General features: G+C 37.4%; 2 protein-coding genes across 2 annotated transcripts in view; one reads left to right on the top strand and one right to left on the bottom strand.

Annotated features, from left to right (window-relative positions):
• Window positions 1-26,790, top strand: part of LOC108970615 (myosin-G heavy chain-like) — a 374,599-nt gene that overhangs the window by 40,849 nt on the left and 306,960 nt on the right. Inside the window, exon 2 of the mRNA XM_018936137.1 lies at window positions 14,882-14,917. The gene's annotated coding sequence lies outside the window, so the exon portion shown is untranslated. The remainder of the gene's footprint in view (window positions 1-14,881; window positions 14,918-26,790) is intronic.
• Window positions 1,951-6,379, bottom strand: LOC108970461 (WD repeat-containing protein 78-like). Its single transcript, XM_018935902.1, has 6 exons — window positions 6,277-6,379; window positions 6,123-6,221; window positions 5,834-6,064; window positions 3,241-4,646; window positions 2,442-2,654; window positions 1,951-2,369 (listed from the first exon to the last, which is right to left on the bottom strand). The coding sequence occupies exons 1-6, from the start codon at window positions 6,310-6,312 to the stop codon at window positions 2,153-2,155; spliced, it is 2,202 nt and encodes a 733-aa protein (XP_018791447.1). The 5' UTR covers window positions 6,313-6,379; the 3' UTR covers window positions 1,951-2,152.

Below are 26,790 nucleotides of genomic sequence, written 5' to 3'. Positions count from 1 at the left end.
ATCACTTTGGTATATATAACCCTATATCTGACTCTTAGGTTTACCACCTACTTTACAAACAACCGTTATGTGAACAAAACTATAGAAGAGTATTAGCAACTTTGTTGCGAGAGTATAAATAAAATATGTTTGAGACATAGACTAAGTAGACCAAAGTCTAGACCATATTTCTTAGCTATTTCATCAATATAAAATACATACTGGTGGACATATTCAGCATTAAGTATTTTAGAACATCGTTTATCATATATCGATTTAAGGAAATTCGAGGAAAAAATTTCAACAGTATCTGTGGCCTCACTATTGATACCGATTCCAGTGTATCTTACCAGTCAGCGCCATCTTGCGGGTGCGTGTCGCCAACCGGCAGTGAGCAGTTAATATTCCCATCATCCTCTTACAGTCGCTTCTATTGAATGCCAATAGAAACACTGTGTATTTCCGTTCTATCGTTTTCCATATGACTCTTGCAGTTTTGCAACTCTGGTAGCTCGTTTCATTAGGTTTTAATTTTCTTCACCAAGCTTTTGTCCGGGTCGTCGTATAGATCACGTTTTCGGATGTTAGCCTTGCACCATTCTTGGCCATCACCACTATTTAATTTCCGTCGATATTTTTGTGGCCTCGCAGTCAGTAGAAGCGAAATTGTTGGCTTCTGGCAACACTTTCCATTGCTACCCTGCCTTCCAAGCCACCTCTAGCCGATATGCGATACGGGGTTACTGCCCTGATTGCTTTGGATGTCTACGTAGAGGTTGACTTTAGAATTGCCTGCAGATGCCTTAGAAGCCAGCTCCGCTTGTTTGATTATATCCAACATATACGGTATATGTAAGCTCAACCGAAAGTTTGAAAATTTTTATATTAGACATATAAGAGCTAAAGAAGGTGCTAAACCATTTTTACCCATTTTTGACTGAAGAGCTCCATGAACGGGAGGTTTGGCCGACATTTTCGTCACAAAATCATCTAAAGACCATATTATCGGTATCAAGGATCTTGAAATTTTTTCGCTCGATTTTTACAAATGTTTTTTACCACAAACAGCATCTCTTACAGCGCTGTTTGTGCAAGGTTTTATGTCATTTTAGTTAGCTCCAATTTTGTTTGAAATTGATTAAAAGAGTTGCTGAGATATCAGAAACTGAGATAGGACTTCATTTTAAGGCCAAATCTCGCTGGCAATTTTGATACCCTCTCTACCCTCCGTACCATTATCGGTGCAAAATTATACGTCTCTGACTTTTTTCTTTATTGATACTTTATCTTTATCGCACTTTTAATAGTAACCCGTTATACGTATAGTGGGCGGGGTTACTAACCGAATGCACCAGTTCGTTGGTATCTGGTTGAAATTGGTTTGAGACTGAGTTTTCACGCTAGTAAAATTCGGTAAAGAAAAGCCGACAGCAAACTCGCTCGCAATAATTCATCATCCGAAGTAAAACTTACAATGATACCTATTTGAAACTGCAAAAACACAGTATATTTAACTCAAGGCGTAATACTACAAACGATTTTTCGGAACATCTTTGAGTCGGAACGGTATCTTCTAAGTTTTTCTTAAAATACTTCAATAATATTCAGCACTTTGACAAAAGGAGACATTACCTCTATATCATTGGGTCCAATTCATTTATGTCACTTGAAGTTTGATAGAATCTTTTCAAGAAAGCACTCGAAAACCGTGAATGCACACATTTTTACGTTTGTCTTTTGAAAATTTAAAGCACTAAGTGAAACCAAGTTCTACTCCACTTAGTTCTTTCCTCTTCCTTATTCCTCTACAACCAGCTGGTACTCCATTAACATTTTTCAAACTGGTAACGTCTTAGCTGACCCCTTTTCCTTTCTTATCCAGACAAACTTTTTGAAATTAAAAAAGAAATAGTTTCCTTTTCTTGAGTCAGTAATAACACGGCACTTAATTACTTACATAACTACCTTTATTATGCTATTGATTATTACTAAGAAAATACAATCATTTCGCCAATTTATATATATCTAACAATAGTTCTCCCTCCCGTTTATAATACCATTATCCTTTACGTCTCTACTCTCCCTATACTCAGTTAATTTACAGTTACTTTCCCATTAATTTTTCCACTTTAATACACTTTCCAAAAATTTTAATTGATTTTAATAATTTTGCTCATTCCTCTGGCTTAAACCCCTTCCCTGGATAACCAAAAAAGCCGATATTATTCAGCTCGATTAGTAAGTCGGCAGATGTCGAAATCGCATTGAACAGCGAACGCCGTAACGCATCGTATTGAAAGTATGGTTGAAATGGCATTTTTACCAAGGAACAAATGAAGACGTCACCGCGTTCATTACCCACTGCCAAACTGCGACCACACAGACTATGCCTGGAATAAATTTGGATTTAAATTGTGTATTTTGTTGGATAATTGGTTTAAGTTTTGTAAAAATAGGCTTACTTGAACATCGTATTGAAGGATTTGCTTAATTTTGTGCGTGAAATTGGTGCCAATATATTACGATGGATATCCCAAACATCCAGTGAGGAACGATTGGTGGCTATAATTACGGTTGAATGTGATCGGCTCCATTGAGCCGCATAAATTGGCTTCATTTTGTACTTCAGCGTGATTAGGGGTTTTAAGATTCCATCCATCCAGATTCGAATGCACCTAAGAGGTTAAGGGATATTTCGTGCTACATTTAAAATGTATAACTTTCTCCGTCTTGTTATCCCTACATCTTTGGACTGATAGTAAGTCTTATTGGGGTGACTTTGAATAGATGTTTTATGTGAAAAAATGCAATGCATCAAGTTAGATCTGAGTATTGCTAAAAAGAGTCGACAAACTGACATTTCCGATTGCCTGAGGTCCACTTATATGGAGACATAAATGGTATTTTAAGCTTTAAGAAGCAGAACCTTATTCGGCGCGGACTTTGAAGAGTAACGGAAAGAGATAACTTTGTGTTAGCTCGATTGGGAATTCTATTGAATCCTCAGAATCAAAGCACGTGAGAGATTTTAAGTCCTTAAAAAGAACATTATGGATAATTCTGCGAAGGCAGAAACAGCTTCGCTCGAGAAGACGTCATGTCGCAGACTATAACCGTCGTCATCGTAAAACGCACTCTGGAAATCTTAGCTATCCATTCTAGTACAAATGGCGAAGAAGTCTATTTCCCGGTAATGGAGTCAGCCAAATATATAAGATCCTTCATAAACTTTAAAATCAAGAACCTTTGAAAAACACTTACCAATCATTGCCACAAGTTAGAAACAGTTTCGGCGACCACGGAGAAAAATCCATGCAATTAACTGCCCCCTCATGGGTCTGCCAAATATCTAAGTATGTATGCGTCGAATTGGTAGAGCACTTGTACACACAACCCTCATCGGTGAGCATAAAGTAAATATCTCTCAATTGCGGATGCAATGTGATGTTCAGCCCCAATGGACGTCTGTTCGCAAAGAGTTCAGCGGATTTCGGAGTTTGTTTGAGCTGCAAACCCTCAGGTTGTCCATCAACACGATACAATACCATCTGTTTGAAGCCCAACAGATATGGACTATGTATGACATAATACTTCCAGACAGAACCGTTAGATGAAAGCGCCAATATCGGATCGGTATCATGCTTGTCCTGCGGCTGTTTAATCCACCTCAGCGCAATTACCGGATCGCCATTTAGCGATGTGCTGCGTTGTGAAACTGCAATGGGTGGATCATTGGGTTTGGTTATGTTGCGCACCTCAACGGTACCATCCATCATGCCGACAGCTAGTAGAAATGGCAAAAACGGTGAAAATTCCACCGATGTCACTGGTATATTATAGCGATAGCAGCGTTCGGGATGCTGTGGATTTTTAATGCTCCAAATGCATACATTGCCCGTAGATACAGTTATTAAGGCCGAATACGAGAAGAGACCGTAGGCTACAGCTAGAATATCGCCATTGCCATAACAAAAGCTAATATCTGAGACAGCCTTACGATTTAAGCCCGACGCTTGTTGGGCACCAAACTTAGGCGCATGCAATGTGAATATTATTTCGGGTTTGTAACGATACTCGGCGACACTATCCGATTTACTGGGTTGACAAAAATTGCGAAACCTTAGCTGACTCTTCTGGTACACATTACCCGCTAAAATTCTTTCCATAACCATGGTGGCAAATTTAAAGCGTGAGTTCTCCGTTAGCTGTACAAGCTCCGCACTGTGCTCTAGATCGTACATTTTCTGGATTCTTTGGATTTTTTTACGACCCGTTTCGTCCTTATCGCGTTTAGGCAACCCTTTATACGTATCGTGCAACTCATATAAGGACACGTATGTGCCCTTTTCCTCCGGATTGCGATAATAAGTGTTGACATAGCGGGTTTTCATTATCGCCTCTATAGTTTGGGTCTCAGCGTCACTGCGCCTACGCACATTACCACGCCCGATGGTCAAATAATCATAAATTGTATTATCCATCTCGACATTTTGTGCCAGCTTTGTACCTTTCGGTACGGTGAAACTCCCAGCTTCATACAGTAAAAATATGGGGCTTTTCTGTAGCACAACTTTTATGAACGGATATTTATGTTCACTCCGTCGTAGATAGAACATGGATTCCTCCTCCTGTTCGTTGCTTATGAAGACATTTTGTAAACTGCCGACCTGAATAAAAAAATAATTATATATAAATAGGTGTACTATGTGGGGTGTTCCATAAAGATTTCACTTTGGAAATATTGTCGAAAAAGCTGTTGTACTGAAAAGCGGCTTCTATTGAACATGAAAGTGGTATCTGCATAACAAAACAAACTATGACGTTCGAGAGACCAGTAAATCTACAGGAAGTTACAATTTCAGTGCGGATAGAAAGCATCACTGGAAGATTTGGATATCACGAAGCAATTGATCTCTGGGTCGTCCAGTGCAGTAGGTAAAAGGACTGATTTTCCTCCACCGCAACAGTTCTTCGGACTGTGCGCGCACCGACTGCGTTCGATAGAGGGCGCTCCTAGCTGAGCGGCTGGTCAGTTGTCTCCGAGCACCTGGAGAGTCAGGGCGAACATTTTCGCGTAAGTGGTGCAAGTCGAAAATGAAACGTTCGTTAGAGCAGAGGAACGCGATTAAATTCTGTGTGAAACTCGGTAAATCTGTGGCAGATATGTTTCATACGAACAGGCAGTCTTACCCAGATGTCGCTTTAGCAGGAAGCTCATTGTCTTTTTTGACATTAAAGTCATCGTCCACCATGAATGGACAAAGGCATTATCCACCATCCTGGACAAACCGTCAATGCATAGTTTTACGTGGAAGTGGATTTAAAGTTGCACCACGACAACGCCCCTGCTCACACCGCTTTTCTTGTGAACAGCTATCTAACCAATGCCGGCATCCCAACGCTTGCCTTGTGGCCTCCGGACTTTTTTTTATTTCCTTGTCTGAAAAGGCAACAGACGACGGAGGGGATCCAAGCAGCATGCACCTCGGCTCTCAAGGCTATTCCGGAGAATGTCCGGAAGGTGTCACTTCAATGCTTGGAAATCGCGCTGGCAGCGCTAATCAACGCAGAAAGAAAGTTTTTAATGAATTGTAACGATTGGTTCAATACATTTTTTTAAATCGGCTCATTACTATTCGGACAAGTCCCGTAAGTGGCTTTTCCGATTGTAGTCTATAGTCTATACAAAAATGAGATTCCGTAAACGACCGAAATTTTCGAGCATTCTTCGACACCTTCATTATACTTCATCTTCATTATACTTTATTATAATTAGTATCGATAATTATATGCTTCTACGAAACTGAAGCACCGTATGAAGCACCCTTTATCAATAGATTACCACCATACGTACATTATTTATGACATCATCTAAGGATAAGCGTAGACCACCCAACTTAAACCTGATCGCGCTGGAATGACTCGCCACACTTTGTCGGCTCATCAAGCTGCCGCGTGTTGACGAATCCGTTGCAGATAAATCGGCTTTTAACGTTTCATTCAATATCTTATATTTGCGTTCTTTAATATTGTCCACCACTTTCAATAGTTTAGGTGTTACGTCAACGAGTTCGTCATCGTGCACCTATAATTGCGGAAGAGAAGTGAGACAACTTACAGCTACCGGGACACACGTGACAAACCTTAAGCGCCCGTCGCACGCTAATCATCTCTTCAATTTCAGTATCGTAAAGTTTCTTGTAGGGCATACGTGTTATTCGTCCGCCGCTAAGCTTAGGCGTCTGCAAGACATCGTTTAAAGTTATAAAACTGTTTGTGTTTTTGGTAGGGACATACCTTGGTTGGTTTGGCGTCATCGACTTTAGCTGTCATTTTTAATTAATACTCAAATATATTCGCGAATATTATTTACTAAATGCTTCCGAAAATATATGTACACTTCTATCTAAATATGTATCTTGTAAAATATAAAAAAAWAWATATATATATATTTTAAATCCCCTGAAAAAAATATACACGCGACGCGGGAAAACAAAAACTGAATAAAAAAAAGTTTCCAAATGTTTTTCAATTTCAAATTTTGTTCCAATTTTACAAGTGGCATGTAAGTCATTTACAGTGTGTGTCATATCGGTTTAAAACATTTTTTGTTTATATAATTTATGGGAAGTGGAGACTTTTAGAGCGTATCCGTATTGTGTCTTTAAATGCCATATCTGTTAATTTGGAGATTTTAGCGTTGATTTTTGTTTGATTTTCGCTAGTAAGAATCTCTACAGCGAGTTCCTTGCTTATACTGACCATGTTCGACTGCGGGCCTATTATTGTCGCCTCAGCGTCTAACCCAGTATTCTCAAATTTGTTACAAAAGGGGTTGTTCTTTACGGTCTCTTTCCTGAAACCTGAAACCTTGAATAATACATATTATTTGTAAGATCTCGGAATAATCTGCCATTCTCTCTTTCGAAATTTTATCTCTATGAAATTCAGTATATCTTGCCCAACTCCCGTTCGCGTCTACTTTTTATTAATAATTTGGAAATAACTCGTTTTGGGATGAGACGTAGTAATCGAAAGTTACTGTAGAACGTTAATTCATCTAACGGTATAAATCTGGCATGTCGTTTTTTTGTTCCGTAGTCTCAAATTCAGGTGCTCATGGTCCATAAAAGTGGGAAGCGTAAACTGGATTTTGCAATGGACCGAGCTTTTTTCATCCTATCATATTTGAAACCGCATTGTCGTTGTAGTATCAGTCATTATTTGGATGTATTATATGAATCGTTTCAGTTATATGAAATCGCCTATCTTGGGAACAGAATTCAAACTCTTTTTCCTCCAATGTGTAAGTCGCTGAATCTAATATATAGTGGATATAATCTGTTAACCTCAGATCTTATGAATGGATCCACTAAACCAAATCTAGTTTAGTTCCTTTGGTCTGATATAAATTCAAGATTGGACGGCTCAATTCGCGTACGAACGAAGTTCTAAGCTTTCGCTATGGCTGTTTAATTTTAAGACATGAACCGTCTACTATCGAAATTATGTAAGACAAAGCTCTAATAAAGCTTTAGGTGCAAATTGAGAATTATGTCTTACGGATTTTTACCCGACTGAGCAATGTTGTCTGTCTTAGATAGAAGATATGTCAGCCCAATGTGTTCTCTTTTTTACTTATATGAAGTTTTCTTCTATATTTCAACCACCCAAAAGAAAACGTCGTCATGACCGTCATTCCTCTGTCCATCTCTTTGTATACTTACACGCGAACTTCTTTTTCTTCTTACGCGGTTATAACCGAACTTACAATAGCTCGCCAGTTGTTCTTTCTTTTCACTGTTTCACCTGGCCTTCTCTACGGAGTGGAGGTCTCCTTCTTCTCCTTATTCTTCCGGCAGATACTGCTCCGAATCCTCTTAGAACTCATGTGTGTTCAGCTCATCGTTCCTACGACTGCGGTATTCGCCGTTAACAATAAGCAAAGCACCACACAATTTCCATAGCACCTTTCTCCCTACAAACTCTTAACACCGACTCATCAGATGTTCTCAAGCTGTGCACCATGTAGCAGGTCGGGGATGATAAGAGATTTGGTCTTTCTTCGTCGAGGGAGGACTCTGCAAACACACAGTGCGAAGTAGCGCCTGTTGGCAAGAGTGATTCAACGTTGGATTTCGAGGCTGATATTATTGTTGGTATTAATGTTGGTTCCAAGATGGACGAAAATATCTATTACTTTGAAGTTATAAATGTCAATAGTAACGTGGGAGCCAAGGCGCGAGTGCGGCGACTGTTTGTTTGATGACAGGATATATTTCGTCTTGCCTCGTTCACTGCCAGACGAATTTGCTCGCTTACTTATCCATTTTAAAGAAAGCAGTGCAGTTCTTTGGCCCAATGATATCGATGTTATCGGCATACGCCAGCAGTTGTGCACTCTTTGAGAACATTGTACTTTTTCTATTCAGCTCTGCAGCGTGAATTATTTTCTATAGGAGTAGATTGAAGAAGTGGTATGATAGGAACCTGCCTTGTTTGAAATCTCGTCGCTGTTTTGTTCTTTTCATTTGAAGTATTTTTTACGTGACGGGTCTCAAGGCCATCGCACAACCCTTAGTAGGAATGTTTTGCCTTCTCACTGTAGCTCTTCATCGAATAAATGCTTTTTGGCTACTTAGAGGGTTCATGGTCTAAGACCAGAAGTCGTGAGCTGCTTGAGCCATCTATAAAAGAATCGTTCCTTGCCACTGCCAAGTTAATGGTGCTCGCATAACTTTCCTTATTTGCTTGAACTTCTAAACATGGCTCCAACCTCTGACTAAAATATATAGAAATATTTCATAGTGTGACTTTTATCTTAAAAACCACAATCTTTTGTTGAACTTTTTACAAAATTTAACGATGACAAACCGAAAATTTGCCAAACCCAAACTAAAATCCACCATGGCAGCTGGCAGTCTGGTAACTACTTGGTGATTTATGAGGCACGAACTAATCAGTAATGGACCAAAATCGAGAATCAGTTAGAAAACAACACTGAAAAGTGCTGCACTTTAAGTGGCGTAAGTATTTGCCGAGAATGCAGAACTAACGACGGAAGTCGGCATTATAAGGAAAAACGAACTACTCAAACCAACATACGAACACATATGAATACATATGAGCACTAACAGTACTTTGTTCGATTTCGAGCGTTCGCAACTGTGGCAAGTGCTTGCGAAAATGACGCTTGCAATTGAAGAAAGTGCATCACAAAGAAAACGTTGCGCACTTTTGTAGCAAGCAACTCTGCCACATTCTAGTTTTATTATTTTATTTTCAATTACGCTGATGTGGCGCTTTTTGTAGCATTTCTCTGCATTACTACTATGACGGCAGCTGCAGTCTTGGCTATTATCTGCTTCCTTAACGACCGACTTTGCAGGGGGGTGTAGCGAAATTCCGGGACAGCAGCGGGTTCAGCGGGGAAATGGTGGGAAATTTGTAACAACTTCCTCATTTCTGACACGAACCATTTCAAGTGGCAGCAGTGGCAGTGGTTAGCTAGTTCGATTACTTACATGTGGTTTTCGCATTTTCCTTATGAATTACTAGGTATATGTATGTAGCACATATATACACATATATTAATGTAGTTATGTAAGTGCATAGGCAACTGTTAAGCGCTGAATGCAGGCTTCGCCAATCACTCATCTGTCTATGGCATGCCGATGGCCTCTGATGGCTAACCATTCTAGACCATTGTTTCTTACACACACAACCTACTACCTATGAATACATGAAAACACACACACATGCATTCCAATACATTTATGGATGAAGACTTATGTATACTTTGAAATGCTTCAGCAGCGCATTCAACATTTCCGCAATAGATAATCATGACCTGTGGCAAGCAACCAGCAACCGTTGGCTTGTCAAGTGCCAAGACAACATTCAGTTGGTCGGGTTAACTGTAAATGGATTACGTGTGTGTAAGCGTTTACTACAGCTCCAGCTGTCATCATTACAGTGCTTCTCAAACAGCTGCTTGTTTGAATGGCCGTTCACTCGACGTCTGGTCTCGGCTCTTCCTTCTGCTTTAGCTGCTTTCTTGGTTGCATTCGACTCTTGCTTTCTTCCTTGCGTTGCTTGGCACAGTTAAATTTTGTTTTATACCTTTATCGTAAGTTTTTATTATTTTCTTGTACTCATCTTCTCAACTCATATGTTACAGTCTCGACTTTTAGGTTGCCATGTCGTGAAGGCATGTGTTTAGATCATTGAAAAATTTACTATTTGATAATTCTTTTAAATGGTATACTGAGCATATGATTCCATCAATAATAACCCAAAATCGTCAATCTAAAGGATTCCGTTTATAAATCATCTTTAATTTCTGACACCCTCGAAGGGTTTCAGAGTAATTTTTAGGCCGTAAGAAGGGTTAAAAATGCTTTCGTACCATATAGGGATCGTCATTCTACCTAAGTGAGGTTGCCACTAAATCACCCCTGCTTTCTATGCTGTATTTTTCATTTCGCATTACTTTAGGGCAATTTTCCCTGAGCGGAGAGCATCTCTGTTACGTAGTAGCTCATTATTTTCTTATTACCTTCAGTGCCTGTTTACTAAATCTTTGCGGTATTGTGAACATGTGTATTTTTATTCCATTATTTCTCCATAACCAGAGTTGCCTTCCCTTTGTTGGTCAATCTATTGCAAAGATACCACTGTTCACCTTCATTGGGGATTTGGATCCAGTGCACTATGCCTAGGTAACTATCGGGGCTGCTGTCCTCTACACCGTAGCAAGTACTTTCGTTCCATATTTCGCTACTATATAATATCATTGATTCTGTTGTGTGCAGTTTCCTGGAAGCCGGTGTCCTTACTTGCAAGCCGACACCTAATATTTGCTATGTATAAGTCCTAAAAGCGACATGGTTATGTTGACAGACATGTTCGCAGCACGTCGAATTCAAGTCAGTTTGTTATCAGCTTTTATACCTAGGCATTTTACTGTCTTCATCGCTTAGATAGTTTCTGAATGTTTTTGCATTTTCACTCCGATTGAGATGTGTTTCCAAGTACACAGGATCAGCTCAGTTTTTATGTCGTCTGTATGTAGTTCAGTAGATCTCCTGCTTTCTATGTTACTTGAGACCAACAATACTTTGCAGAGGTGCCAATGCAGATCCAATTTGGGCCCAATCTGATGTGAGCGGGAGAAGGATGCCCATCTGGCTAAATCATGGACTTTACAGTTACTAGACATATTAACTTTATTAGCTTTGACTCTCCTAGCTTCGACCCATCGGTGGAAAACTCACTACGCCTCTTCTGCAGCGACTCCCCACCATCCACAAAGTACAGACGAGAGGCTTAAGAGAGTACAAATAATTTTCTAATTTGGAGCATAACAATAATTAGGAGGAGAATTAGGAGCAATCTCGAAAAAAATCTATTTTTTAATTCAAATTCTAGCAAATTAGTCTTCTTGAATGATTTTGTTGAGCTCAAAAATTAGTTTTCCAATTAAGCCGATTGCTAAACTCGAGGAAAAATATTGATTACGTCCATTGTGTTAATCGTGGCTACGTGGTGATTATAGCCTTACCACACGGCGAGCATAGCGTATCAAATCAATGCATTGAAGCTGATTTGCAGAGATTTTCAGTACCAATAGGCAGTGTGAAATGGACACCCTAACCAGCTTGGTAGGGTTCGAGGCCTATCTAAAACGTCTGCCGTCCCGGTTGCAATGTCACTCCACACTCAACGTTCTTCCCGCATATGAGTTTTAACCACAAAAACCACGATACTTTCCGAGAGGTGAGTCAGCATAAGAAGGGCGGAGCGAACTTCAAGGCTCTTGCTCCCCTTGGTACGAGAATAAAGAAACCCTGGAAAATCTCGTAGCCGAAACTACTACCAGCTAAGTTTTCATAGAGCTCTGGACTGGTGGCCAGGGGTTGGACTCCATGCACACTCCACATACATACATAAAAGTATTGATAAGTAATAAATTTGAGGAATAGGCGAATATGGGCTCGCTAAATTTGATTTTCTTTACTTTTTTTGATAAAATGTCGTTCGAATACACATATTTAGTAGACACTTTATGTATTTAAAGGGTGAGGCATTTCGATTTTTACTTTTTTAAAGAAAAAATATAAAAATTTCAAATCTAATGTGGAATTTTTATTATCATTTGAAAAATCATTTTTTCTCCTTCAAATTTTACCTGCGGCTTTAACTTTCATGGCCCATGCGTTAAGTTCACTTTTCGATTACTCTTTCGAGCATTTCGACTAGTAACTAAAGTATGACATGCGTGATGTCTTGCTCCAAGGCCAGATTCGATGCGGTATTGTCCGCATAGACTTTAGACTTTACATATCCCACAGGAAAAAGTCTTACCGTGTGATATCACACGAACTTGTTGGCCAAGCGCCCGGCCCAAAACGTGAAATTATCTGCTCACCGAAGTGTTCTCTCCAGAAATCCATTGATTGATGCGCCGTCTTGTTGAAACCAAATGTCACTGAGATCACGAACTTCAATTTTATTGAAAAAAGTACCTCTACTTAGTTCACCCGTTATTTAGCAGACACTTCATGTACATATGTATCACCAGCTCATATTAACAAGAAGTAAAGTCTCGCCTTTGCCTTTAAGGCTGGAACTTCTTGTAGAAAAAAACAGTGAATTATGAAGTATTAATAACTCCGCTTATGAAATGTCTCAAAGAAAAAAACTCAAAGAAAATGTAAGGAAATAAATGCGCAGTTATGACAAGACAATTCTCACATACAACCACACTGGCTGCAGCAACAACTTATGTAGAGGAATGTAGCACTAAGGAACGGCAACAAAATACTTAATTGAGTTGATGACTTAACATGGCTAATCCATACTAGCACAGACATTTCGAGAAGCACACAAAAGAGGAGACAAAATGATAAAGTGTGCGGCAGACACTTACAAGTGACAGAACGGATAAAGGGGCAGCGATATCATAAAGCAGGCGTTTGTGCACATGTGTGTGTGAGGTGAGTAACGAAGGCGATATGGAAAAGTACACGTAAGTGTCGACGGAAGTACGCTCCTCAACTTAAGCTCCTTTAAGTTGTCTCACACAATATGAAAGTACATTCCTGTTGGATGCTAAATAAGCGCCTCCACTTCATATACACTTGCTTCCGCCGCAGCATTGCACTCAAGCGAAACGTTGTGTACGTAAGCTAAACCGAGCAAGCCATTAACGAAGGTGGAAGGTGTGAGGAGTGTATATGTGAACATACAGATTGCAACACTACTTGAGTCCATTAAAAGAGTCAAAGACTTTTGTTAGCCAGTTAAGTACGCTAACAGTAAAATGAGCCGTCGAAGCAACCGATATTGGCTGCGTATGACAGTGAAGATATGGTCGCCGCCGAAACCACTCGGTGCCCATGCGAAGTTTGCTTTGAGCGCGATATTAAGTAGAAGAATCTTCGTTACACAGATTGTATATATAGAAGACACTGGTGGACAGATTAATCTGATTTGAGTTTTTTGCAATCATTCTAAGCAGTTTTTTTGAAATATATTTCTTATTTTATGATTAATACTATACAATTCGGTTACCACTTAAAGTCATGGTTCTGAACTTGCTTTTTCATTTAGTAGTGATTGTACAAACAGCTTTCTGGTGTTAGTAATACTGCTCTATATATTTATATTTTTGTTAGAATTTCATTAGGTCGGCAACTCTCTTCTGAATGCTTAAAATCAAATATTTGAAAATTAATTATAATTTTTTTGTGTTTGCCATTTCTCTTCCTTTTCTTGAATTCCTAAACATAATATATTTAAATAAAGGTGGCAACTCCTAAAATTTATATGTTTACCGTGATGTTTTCTAAAAGCTACCATTATTGCTATTTCCTATTTCAAAAATACTGTTTCATAGATCAATATTTTTTTAAGAATTTCATTAGGGTGGCAACTCTGCTCCAAGTTTTAAATTGGAAAATTTTACAAATTTGACAGAAATTTGTATTTAATTTAGTACAAATGTTTTGGAAATGTGCCATTTTTAAGAATAATATATTAAAAAAAAAGTGGCAACTCTACAAGTTTTTCACAAATTTTATGTTTCGTAAATTCTTCATCAAGAGTATTTCAGTTACCTATTACAGAAATTATATTTTATATATAAATATTTTTAAGGAATTAAATTAGAGTGGCAACTCTTTTCAAAACCTTAAATTCAAAAATTAAAAAAAAATCCTGTAACGTCACTGTATTGAAAATTTATTAACATTTCTATATATTTAAAAAAAAAGTGTCTTTAAATAAAGGTGGCAACTCCAACAATTAATATTATTACCATAACTTTTCGTAAAAGCTACCTGAAGTGAATGGAAGTTTTCTATTTCAGAAATTTTATTTCATAGAATATTGATCTTTTAGGAATTTTATTGGGGTGGCAACTTTCATCCAAATCAAAAGTTCAGAAATTAAAAGAAAAAAAATTGCGATTCCACTTTTATGTCCGCCACTGTACATATGTCCAACAAAGTGTTGGCTTCAGTATTTACCAAACATTGGCTTAAGTACATACAATATCTCATCAATTCCTCAAAGCAACTCCATCAAAACGAAACATACTCATCAAAGTTTGTGTACTTTACATTAACTCACAACAACAAATAGCACGAAGCAGCCAGCTGCCATACTTCCGGCGTCGCGGCACGGGCTTTTACGTTAAACGCCACTTTTGTTGCCTTTGAAAAGACGCGTCAAAATAAAGCGCTCATTGATTTCCGACATTTTGCATTTGACGCCTATACAATAACCGTTACACACACATATCTGCACACAAATAGTTAGCATGAACCCCATATGTATGTCTATTTACTTCCACATAATGTAAGCATTTTAAGAACTTTTCGAAATTCTATACTTTCAGCGGAAGCGCAACGGATATGCGAAACAACTTCTTTTGGTATGTATGAGCGCTTTTACATAATAAAATGTTTGTTGTGCATTTCAGCAGCGCCATTGTTGTGCTAATTTCGCATTTAGAATGGAGCAAAAGGAAATATGATATGATATGATCACTCATTTCAATAATGTGAAATAAATGTGCGGCATATACCCAGTAGAGGGTGTGGTTTGCAGCTGAGAACTTTGGCATAGGTTAATTTTGCTATAAAACGGTGTGCGTTGTTGTTATTTTTGAGAGTGTTAAACTTTATCTAATACGTGAAACTCTATGAGTTTTTACTTGAATGCATATATCTAAGAAACTCCTTCGTAAAGGTCGCACGAAACATAAAAGAATATTGAATGGATACATATTAATGGGCTTTTGTAGATGTCGACAAGGAAGGTCGTGTAGTGCGGATGTCTACCCCTTATAAGAAACTAGAAGGTATATATACGAGTAGTTATGGTTTCAATATTTTATCTATTTTTAACTCTATTGGGTCAACGTCATCGATTTTGAAAGCAACTCCATTCTACTGCAGGATTTTTCCAAACTCAGTTTTTTTCGGAGATAAAGTTATTTTGCTTTAAGCGCTTTTTTCTTGGAACTGTAAGATTTATCTGAAATTTTTAAGCTTTTGGTATTGCTCAACGTCAGTTAGCACAGCCGTATTAGTTTTGAAGGGATATCAAAGAGGCAGTTCCTTTTTGTGCTATCAAAAGCAGTTCTAAATCGACGTAGAGGTCGATTTTCCCGGATCTATTTCAAGATGGATCTGTTCACATGGTGAATATCTGATCAGTTGTTAATTTTCCACGCCTAAAACCTGATAAGGTCCAATCAGTTTTTTGAAGGTGGGCTTTAATCTTTCAGACAATATGCTCAATAGAACCTTATATACGATATTGAGGAGCCTTATCCCACAGTAGGTGGCGCAGATTGTAGGGTCCACTGATTTGTGGATTGGACAAAGCACACTTATATTCCAATCGCCGGACGTTCTTTCGTCTGACCATATTTTACAAAGAAACTGATAAATGAATGATGAATTGATAAGGAGTTTTTTTCCTCTGTATTTGAATAGCTCGGCCGACAATTCATCACCCCGGCGCTTTACTGTTCATCAAACGGGTAATCGCCATTTGAACTCCTTCATTGTCGGGCAATGGAACGTCTGCTCTCTCGTCACATATTGGAGAATTGGATACGCTTTTCATACTTAAATATTACTTATCGGAAATTCATGCCTCTGGACTATAACATTGTTCCTATAAATGTAGTATACCAAATTTTATTATCCATAGACAAATCCAACATTAGTTGAACCTATCGGATGGTTGCTTGCCCTCTTAGAAGTCTTAGAAGGTCTATTTGACATAAACCGTTCGGTGGTGATATACAATTTTTAGAGTCAACATCAACCATAACTAAAGAGTATGATCCATCAAGTTTCTGGAAAATATGTATGCACCCATTAGGTACAAAATAGATGTGTAAAATAATTATAGGGTGTCTTTATCGGCGTGCCCTTGGATTAATTCGATGGTAGTTTGACGATACTTTTTTGGAGTTGCGTGGTCTATGAAATAATTTCTTAGGTAATAAAATCGTCTTTATTATATCCAAGTTTGTGAATATATATCTTCATATATTTGAGTGTTCTTGCTGTTGTCTTAAACTTCACACGAGGCTTCTGACTCATTCGCTGTGTTAACAGATTTATCTTAACAGTTACCTTTCAATATCAGCAGGTTCCACTGGGTGAAGGCATTTCTATTAAGATATATGTATATCTACAAAGTCATATACATACACTCTATTCACATATACCTACATCTAATTTACATAACAATACTTTCGTAGAGTTATTCGTTGGCATAGTTATCTCTTTGATGTTGTAAACGCTCCGACAGGAAGCTATTGGGAATTCAATTTTGTACACAACAAAGTCAAAATTGCCGTACTCGTGCACAGTATACATATATGTATAACTACAACTTCGACAGCAAATATTATATAATACTCTGTCGCGTCATATGTTCAGCGGTTTATATACGTATATTTCACAAATATGTATCTAGAAGTTGTTTTATATACCATACTTATGTACACTTCATCTACATATATCTAATTTCCCTGTCGGTACAGCAAAATTCCTCATTTGTACCGTTTGATTGCCTTTTTCCCACACCTGAAGTCACATTTTTCATTTCGTTGAAGACGTTATCATTTAAAAATATTTTCAGAGTAAAAAGAAAATCCCGTGCATATACATACATATAAAGAAAATCGCATGTGAGTTTTTTCATTTTACACCTCTATTGCCAAAAAATTTCATGCGAGTTCTCTCATTTGCCATCTCTATCGCCAAATTGCTACTAATTTACAAACAAACAACATTTCATGGAGAAGCAACAACTACCGTAATGCAGTAGGCATGTAGCGATTACATTACTCCTTCGCTCTGCTGCGAAGTGTAACCGCAAAGTAAGGTGGACAAAAACAATGAACGCCTTCTCCCCATTCAGATTACACCACATACAACAAACACAACAGCATCACCGCTGTCGTGGGGAACACTACACACTCACTACATACAATATTTGCTCAGAGTCAGTCAATGGGATTTTTCAATCGCGATCGGTCAATAGTTAGATTGCGCATCGGTTCGCGTTGCGGGAAATTAGTAATAAACGCGTTAGAAATTTCTAGTAAAAGTGCTTATTAAATAATTTTATTTAATCTAAAAGCTTGAGTCAAAGTTATGCAAATTAAATGAAATCTTAAGTTAAGTGAATAGTTGTAGGTGTTCTAGTAAAAGCAAAGAATGTGTGTACTCCTAAAGTGAAATAAAATAGTGTGCAAAGGTAATTTTGTTTTCTATGAAATGTGTATGTGTGTTAATGGTGTTAATAGCGAAGTGAGTGGAAATCATATATAAATATATCATTCATAAATAGTGCTGTAGTGATTTAATTTCTTTTTAAATATATTTCGCCAAATATGAGGTGAAGCGTTCGTTCTCTCGATGCTCGTCTTTCGCCGTTTTCTAATTAACCAACAACGTCGTTCGAATAAACCAACAAATAATATCGGTACAGGGGAGTAGTACATGTTTTCCCCTAAAGCTTAAAGGTAAGTACAGGGTGTCTGTATACAAATCACTTTCTATTTTTTAAATAAATTAAATATAATTTAAGAGTTTATTATTCGCATATTTTCAATACTTTCATTTTTAATTTCAAAAATTGCTGAAAATATTATAAAAAAAATTTAAAAATTTAGTTAAATAAATTTGAAACTTTTCTTTTTACAAAATAAACGAATTTATTTTATTGGCGTTTGACCAATGTATTTCGTATGCAATATTTAAAATTTCTTCTTTAATATTCTTCTTGTATATTAACTATAAGAATAAATTTTTTTTTTCATTTTGTATAGTTTAAATTATATTATTCGTAATATTTTTTTCACTAATTCTATCCATTGTAAGTTTATTAATTAGTACCTGCTTATTATTATTTTCCAAGAAATTATTTATTTTACTGAAATTATATCTTAGTCCTCATAGTCTAGACTTCCTGCGATCCATTTCCATGCGCCTCCCAGGAAATCTATTATTCCTTTCAATTTCTTTTCTACTTTTAGAGTATTCAGTTGAGTTTTTTTTGTTATTGGGTGAAACGTGAAGTAGTTAGGGTTTCTGCGAATAATTTCGGTTTAAATATTTTCCTATTTAACTTCGTGTATTATTTTACATTTTCCTGTTTGTAATCTAGCCGTTTCTTTTTCTATTGTTTTGAGTTGTTAGTTTGAAAAATCGAGTATCTGTACTTGCGCCAGGCATAGCGGTAGTAATATTCTTCAAAAGTATATCAGTACATATTTAGTTTTGTGAATTATTTGTTCTCTTTCGGTTAACATGGTACTATTTCTGTCTTCTTTAACTAGTTCCTTACTGCAGATCTTACTTAGCTTAGTTCCTAATTTCCTATTTTCCTTAACAAATATTGTTTATCCTGGTAAATATGATTTTATTTATTGCTTATTCTTGTTGTGATATTCGATATCTTTGTTTTGTTTGAGTTAATTTTTCTAGTTTTTTCTACGTCCTCGGGGTAAATGTAACATTTCTATGAAAAAATAGGTATACCGGTCTCTTAAATATTGCGGAATGAACTGAATGATTATAGTACTCAGACACTGTTCTTTCTAAATGTGGAGTGGAACTTTTCCACTTGTCCGTTAGCTTGGCTTTTATATGGAGGAGTAGCGTAAACTTCTATTCCTAACTCGTCCATCATTGTAAATTTTAAAGAGACTGAGTTTAAAAATGGCTATTGTCAATAACTATTAATTTTGGTATTCCGAAAAAAAGTATAATATCTCTTAGGGATCTTCTGAAGTCTTCAATTGCTTCGCTATTTAGGCTTTTTGTTACTGCGTTTTTTTTTTCTCTAGAGCTGTCCTAACAATTTTCCTTCTGTTAAATTTATAAAGGTATGGACTGTGTGTTCTGGATACGTTTATAATGGAGTTTCTGCAAATTTCGGTTGGTTGGGATGCCTCTCGTAATTATTATTTTTTTTTTTTTACAAACGTTGCTGTTGGCTGTTATTTGTTTTATTTTATTTAATAGAATGGGAAAGTATTTTCCTTCGAGAATTTGTGTTTTATTTTGAGACGCATTCTTATGTTTTCTTAATTGTTCTTTTAGTATGACGTTCTCCTGTTCTTGTTCGTTACTAATATTTTCAACTAATTTTGTCGTGTATCGACTTTTAATATTACTAATATTTTGTATCATACCCATTATCCTTTCTTCTGTATGAATTCCATTTATAACATATTAATAATTGTTCATTGTACTCTGGTTCTGTAATTATATGTCTATGAATAGTTAGTAGATAGGGCAGCACCTATTGCAAAATCGTAGCCGCCGGTCGTTAGTTCAAAATCTTTCTCGAAATGTGGATATGCTAAGACTACTGTTTCGGATACTAAAGTATTTTTTATTTTATTGAAAGCTTCTAAGTCCTCGTTGTCTAATTCTATTTATATTTTCTTGGAGTTTCGTTTGGAGATAGTCCCGACCTCTCCTCTTATTAATGCTGCTAATGGTTTAGCTATTATTGAATAATACTGAATAAATCGTCGGTAGTAACTTGACATATCTAAGAAGGATCTTAATTACTTGAGAGTTTGTGGAACTGAAAATTTAGCTACCGCTTCTACTTTTTCGGGATTGGTTTTTATCCCTTTTGGGCTGATAACGTTTGCTAAAAATTCTACTTCATCCTTTGCGAATGTAAATACATTTGTCTAGTTGGATTTTCATGTTTGCATTTTCTAAAGTGTGGAATACTCGTAATAAAACAGCGAGGACTGCGCTAAGGCATTATGTCTGTTCTGGTAATTAACTTGTCTTGAGTGTATTGCATGGTCTACTTCCATCGTGGTCAGTGGTTTAGGTGGCAAGTTCGATTTGTTGTTAAAAGAGGTATTTTCCCCAATAATATGGGGGTTATTCGCGTAGTTATTGAACCTCAGCACGAATTCTTGATTATTTTGCATTTAATTAATGGAGTGTTGGGGGACCAATATACGATTTGATTGACGCCCAAATACGTGTTGGTCTAACTTTCTTCTGGGTTAGTAGGAATATGTTAGTTTGGGGTAAAACACTTTGTTGTTATTAAAATTATTAAAAGCATTATTTCGACGAGGTTGTGGTGGTGGTTGAATTTGGGCTTGTGCGTGTTATTCGCACGATTAATTCTACAAGTAGCTGATAACCTCTGAAGCTAGCGCTGCATGTTTTAGGTTGTACACATGTTATTGACATTGTATAAGCTTTTATAAATAAATATAAAAAAAATTCTACAAGTCATGTTCTCCAGTTTTTGACATAAATATAGGGCTTGTGGCAAGGTTGTCGATTCCAGCATGCAGAGAAGCCGAGGTCACCGTTTACTGCTTTAATGAATGTGTCGAGGGCTCCTGTATGAATTGGTTATAGTCCGCATGGACTCGTCGCTTAAATCAAGACAGAAATTCTTGTCTAATATAAGGGAAATATGTTTGTAAACTTTTTGGTAGATGATCGGAATGTCATTCATTTTCAGCTGCAGATAAATATAAAAAAAAAAAAAAAAAAAAATTTTGCGAAATTTTCACTGAAATTTTAATTTTTTTGTAAAAATGTCTGTCAAAAATCCAATTTTCAGTTTTTCCCCTTTGTCCAAGTTTTAAATTAAGGATTTAACTAAAACACATATTTTTCACTAAGGATGATCCTGTAAGGAGTTCTGGCGCCAACGCGGGCGCAATTTTTTTCGAGGGGTCACCGGAAATGGCATCGCAATGGCCGAGTTTAAAATATTTTTTTCCAAGCATTTCAGAATTTCTTTGTTAATAGTATACTTTTGTAACAAAAAAAATTCGAATAAAATTTTGAATTTTTTAATGAGAAAAAATTTTTGAAAAAAGGCTGTTTATTACCCGAGGAAACCCATGTAACCCTTTAAACAGTTTTCGAAAGCTCTGATGTCCGTTAGTTCTAAAGCCTAGCATTTAAGTACATACCGCACTGCTCTCTGCTTCTTCTCCGCTTTGCTAAAACACGAGTACTTGCCAATTTTTGCTTTTTCTTCTCAAGTGATTCCCCCATGAGGCTGCATTCAGCTGAGCGTGAAAACTGTTCGACAGATCCTCCCTCAGCGCAAAGTGCAATGGATAGGCGTTACCGCGCGACATCACCAACTTACACAAACTCAATAATGGAATGATTCATTTCCGTTTTTTGTTCGGCGTGTCAGTGCATTGCTGCCCTCCTCAACTCAGAGTAAACGCTCTTACACAATTCATTGGTGGTTTTTGCAGCTGGCAACGCGCGAGCATACATTGCTCTTAGCTGCTTTCGCCCATTTGTAAATAGTTTGGCTGTAACATTTTTATTTCTGCGAGTTTTTTGTGATTTTTCAAATTTTTCTGATTTTTTTGGTTTTTTTGTTTTTGGTTTTGTCTTGTACATTTGCTAGACGAAATTCTTGCGACCATTACTTTTGCTGGCTGACAATTTTTCTCCACTTTAGTCACGTTAGTGCGGTGGCTGATAAATTCCTCGAACATAAATTCGTTTATTTGCTCCCCAGCGATCGTTCGCTGCCGCCAACAAAACCAACCAACTGACGATTTTTTACGGTTTACCGAGTTGCTTTTTGTTGGTTTCTCTTCCTTTTTGCTGCCGCTGAGCTCAGCTACAAGCGAGTGAGTGAGCACACGTTGCCACATTTTTTGGGATTTTTGCTTTCTTACTTTCAATATTTCTTCGCTTGTTGAACTTTGCCGCTCGTATGCTTTCGCTGATGTTCGGCGACAGTGCTAATGTCCAGCGGGACACACCTTCTTCCAATGTGTGTGGCTTGTACTGTTTGAATGGTTCGTTGGTTTTGTGCTCCCCGGCGTCACTTTTGGCTACTGCATGATTAAGGGCAGCCATCGGACAAGTTTTCGATTTCGCGTTACGTGGCGTGGTGGCTAGAGGTTTGCGTTAGTCACAAGCGGCAAGCCGCAGGCCACAAACCGCCTACCAATAAAACGTTTGTCCACGTCTTTATCCACTGCGAAGATAAATTTTCTTCAAAATCCTCGTGGTTGTAGTTGTAGTCGCGCGCTAATGGCGTTAAATGTTCGCTCCGACTTAGCATGTGGCGCAAACTTTGCACTTGCAACATATGCAGAAGTATCTAAGTACATACGTATGCGTGGTCTTGGTGTGTAGCGATTTTTGCCGATTGAACTTCGACAGCTGTTCGCTAACGGTTAATGTGTAGTTGCATAAAAAATGCTGAGTGGTTGTGTGCTCTACAGTAATTTACAACTGCTTGTACTGAGTGCTGGCATTTTGTTGGCAATGGCTTCTCTGAAAGCGTTGGCATTGCAATTTTTCAACGAGCTAAACATTCCAGCTCCAGCCGACTTTCTTTCATACAGCGGATAGCAAGTTAACCAACTTTGCTCACTACTTTGCAGCTTGTTAGGCGTTAGCGCTGCTGGTTCTTTGGCCTTCTGCATAGACGAGTATGGTACGCCCACTCGACAAGCTCTTTGGTGTCATTCTTTAATGTCTGCTGTTGAAAATGGCGCTTTGATATGTGCACTACGGAAGTTTTCAGACAAATGCATCCCATATTAGTATGTATGAGCGTTTATGTGTTGTTGCATACAACTCTGGTTTCATATTTAATACTTGTAGGAAGATGTATGACTAGTTTTAACCGTTTTCTAATTCCACATTAACAGCTTGTCGAATGCTAGTAGAACAGTTGTTGTAGTTTACTTTGACAGTTGTCGGTGCTGTATTCGAAATATAAAGGATCACTATTTTGAGCTTCCTTACTTTGTTAAAGAAACAAAAAAAAACAGAAACTTCAAACTTAATTGGGAATGTTTACTAACGAAAGAACATTCTTTGGAATTTATTTTTGTTGATAATTTTTTTTTTTTTTTTTTTTATTATCGAGTCCAATTTTCCGTGACTAGTTCGTGTATTTCGACTGGTAATCGGCGCCTGACAAGCGTGATGCTCTGCTCGAAGGCCTGAATCGAGGCGATAGTTTCCACATATATAATTCTCACTGAAGCATTCGCTCAATAAATCCATTGATCGATGCGATGCGTGGGAAGTGGCGCCGTCTTGTTGAAACCAAATGTCGTGGATATCACGAGCTTCAGTTTCAGGTCGGTGAAATAGTCGGCTATCATGGCGCGATAACAGCCATTGACGGTTACGTTCTCAGCGGCATCGTTTTTGGAAAAATATGGACTGATGATTCAACTGGCCTACAAATCACAGCAAACAGTTGGTTTTCTGGATGAAATATAAGCTCTTGCATCTCTTCATGTTGCTCTTAATCCTAAATGCTGCAAGTTTGCTTGATATATATATATACGCATTGAATATATCGATGGATACTTCGTAGTACAGCTTTTATTTTTCTTCGAGGTGGTAACTACTATCCCTAATAGCTGTCTCTTATACACATCTAGATGTGTATAAGAGACAGCTCTTAATCCTAAATGCTGCAAGTTTGCTTGATATATATATATACGCATTGAATATATCGATGGATACTTCGTAGTACAGCTTTTATTTTTCTTCGAGGTGGTAACTACTATCCCTAATAGTGGTAGCTATCTGATATTAATCGCCTAATTAGATTGGAAATAAGCTCAAACATTTTGTCGTTTTAAGAAGGTTTATTTTGTCATAAAAAATGTTCGCTTGTCAAAATAGGCAAAGTTAATTTTGCGACTTTGATCTCACGATCAAGAGAGTCAGGCTATATAAACACTTATCAAAATTTTACTATTGTGTTGTGAACGAAATTTATCTAGCATCAAGTTTATTGATTTGATATTGATTTTGTGACCGTGAAAATCGAATCTGGATGGAATAAGTAAGACCATTTAAACATATACCGAGCGACAATTTAAACTGTGAAACAGGGGGAACAGATTTCTTCTGGTATAGGCCCTAAGAAAAGAAAGGCTCGAACACAATCGCTACTAATCCATCATTAATGTCGTGATCCGAATACTAAGGGAAGGCGCCAAGATGGTCTTTGGTTATATGGATTCCAAGTCGAATAATTAAAATAAATAGCGACTAAATTAACGTGCTCATATATTGCTGGGGATTTTGTAATCGTGAAATACCACAGATCACTTATTTATTGCAAATATTTTCTAAGAACTGCCCTCCACTGGCAATAATACTGTTAGTACGACAAATTATTTCATGGTAGTAAAGGGTGATAGAACCGGTAAAAGCGTTCATGTGAAAGGCACTTTCAATAGTATGGTAGTGAAAATTATATAACATGCGAGCTGTGTTCAAAAAAATCGGGAATTTGGGTTTTTTGAAAAATATATTCATTCATTTTTCTACAGTAATGTTGTCGTCTTCAAAATAATTGCTATTCGATATTATGAAATTACGCCAGCACTTCTTCTAATCGTCGATAAACTCGATTTTTGGATAGCCTCTGACTCCAATAATCGTACCAAGCAATATCTGTTAAATATGGCGGGTGGGTTAGAACTTTACATTTAAGCGTTTCCATGTAAGGAAACGGGGTTGGCAAATGAGGCCGAGTGTTCTGGCATTAAGCTTTTAAGGCACTCAACTTTCTTATTTTTGAGTCATCACATGTAATTGCTTTGAAATGCCTTGTCGGATTACTATCAATGCTGAAGCAAGTTCTTCTTGCAGTCCACATGGATCTTCACCGACAAAGTTCTGATTTCTCATGCTCTTGTTGAGGCTTACATTTAGTATAGCGCTAGTAATACTTCTTTGGTGTGATTGATGACAAGTGACGAAGGTATATGTATATTATAAAAGATTTAAATTAAAATTCAATGATAGTAAGGAAGCCTTGTGAAATTATAGCACTTGTACAAAAACAAACACACTGCGAAGTTCAAAAAATTTTACTCCCTTTAACTTTTTAAAACTAACTTTACTGCCATATGGAGTAAGCCAATATATATTATGATGAAGACATACCATGAATAATTGGATATGGTCAGTTCTAAAAATATTACAATGAGCAAAAAATAGCATAAATTTGTTCATAATTTTCAAATTCTTAATTTATTCCGCAAAATTTCTGTCGAGACCTTTAAAGTAATTCCCCTTGGCCCCAATACGCAAGCGCCAACATTGTTTCCAAACCTCGAAACAGTTGTTAAAGTCAATTTCCGGAATAGCATTCTATGTGGGTAGCGGTTCACGTTTAATGACTTCAATTAACTGAACCCGGTTTCCCCGGAGCGGTCGTTTGAGTTTGCTGAATAGCCAGAAGTCACACGGAGCTAAATCCGGCGAATACGATGGTTGCGGCACGATATTGATAGAAATTCGAAAACCTCTGGAAGAACCAATGCAATATGTGACGGCGCATTATCCTGGTGCAAAAGCCAATAACTGCCGGCGAAATAGTCAACATATCCTTGATTTTTGACCCGCTTTGACGAGGTTTGTTTGGCTTCGGCTCATCTTCGCCACGGTCGACTAATCGTCTATTTCCGGGAGGTAAAAATAGATCCACCCGCCGGGGGAAGCAGAGGAAGAGGAAGACCTCCACTCCGTTGGAAGGACCAAGTGGAGAAGGACCTGGCTACGCTTGGAATATCCAATTGGCGCCACGTAGCGAAAAGAAGAAACGACTGGCGCGCTGTTGTTAACTTGGCTATAATCGCGTAAGCGGTGTCTACGCCAATTAAGAAGAAGAAGAAGAAAAATAGATCCCCTACTCATCGCCAGTAATGATATGTTTAATGAAGTTCTAGTAATCGTGAAGCATTGCTTCACAAACGTTAACGCGACGCTGTTTTTCGAAAAAAAAATTTTGATTTTTTTTTTTTTTTGAGAAGTGTTTTCACATATCTTAGGCCCAGATATTTTTTCAAAATGGTTTTCCCTGATCCTTCTGATATTCCTTCGATGCCAATAAGATCTCTCTTTCTTAATCGTCGATTCTCAAACACCGAGTCCTTTATCTTATTGACATGTTGATTATCAGTTCATGTTTATGGCCGTCCTTGACGCGGTTCGTGGTTAACACGTTCTGGTCCATCTTTGAATAATTTGCACCAATCAAAAACAATTAAAGAAAATTTTGATGAATACGTTTTCGAGCGAAATTTAAATTAAAAAGTTAGGCAATTTTTTGCTCACAATAGTATCCTTTGATTTCTACAGTAGTAAGAAGTTCGGTTGGAATAAGTTATTGGCTATAATTTTTATACTCTCGCAACAAAGTTGCTAAGGAGAGTATTATAGTTTTGCTCAGATAACGGTTGTTTGTAAGTCCTAAAAC

This window comes from Bactrocera latifrons, unplaced genomic scaffold (assembly GCF_001853355.1).
Source record: "Bactrocera latifrons isolate USDA-ARS-PBARC rearing strain unplaced genomic scaffold, ASM185335v1 scaffold_0, whole genome shotgun sequence".
NCBI classification, from domain to species: domain Eukaryota; kingdom Metazoa; phylum Arthropoda; class Insecta; order Diptera; family Tephritidae; genus Bactrocera; species Bactrocera latifrons.
Note: the sequence above shows the minus strand (reverse complement) of the source record. Positions and strands in the feature narration are given on the sequence as shown.

Excerpts from the sequence above, each read along its gene's own strand:
- LOC108970461 (XM_018935902.1), bottom strand. The coding sequence starts at position 6,312 with ATGACAGCTAAAGTCGATGACGCCAAACCAACCAAG. Across the intron at positions 2,655-3,240 it reads CTAACTTGTGGCAATGATTG|GTGCATTCGAATCTGGATGG; the intron begins GTAAGTGTTTTT and ends TTAACCTCTTAG. Across the intron at positions 2,370-2,441 it reads TCCTTCAATACGATGTTCAA|GCATAGTCTGTGTGGTCGCA; the intron begins GTAAGCCTATTT and ends AATTTATTCCAG.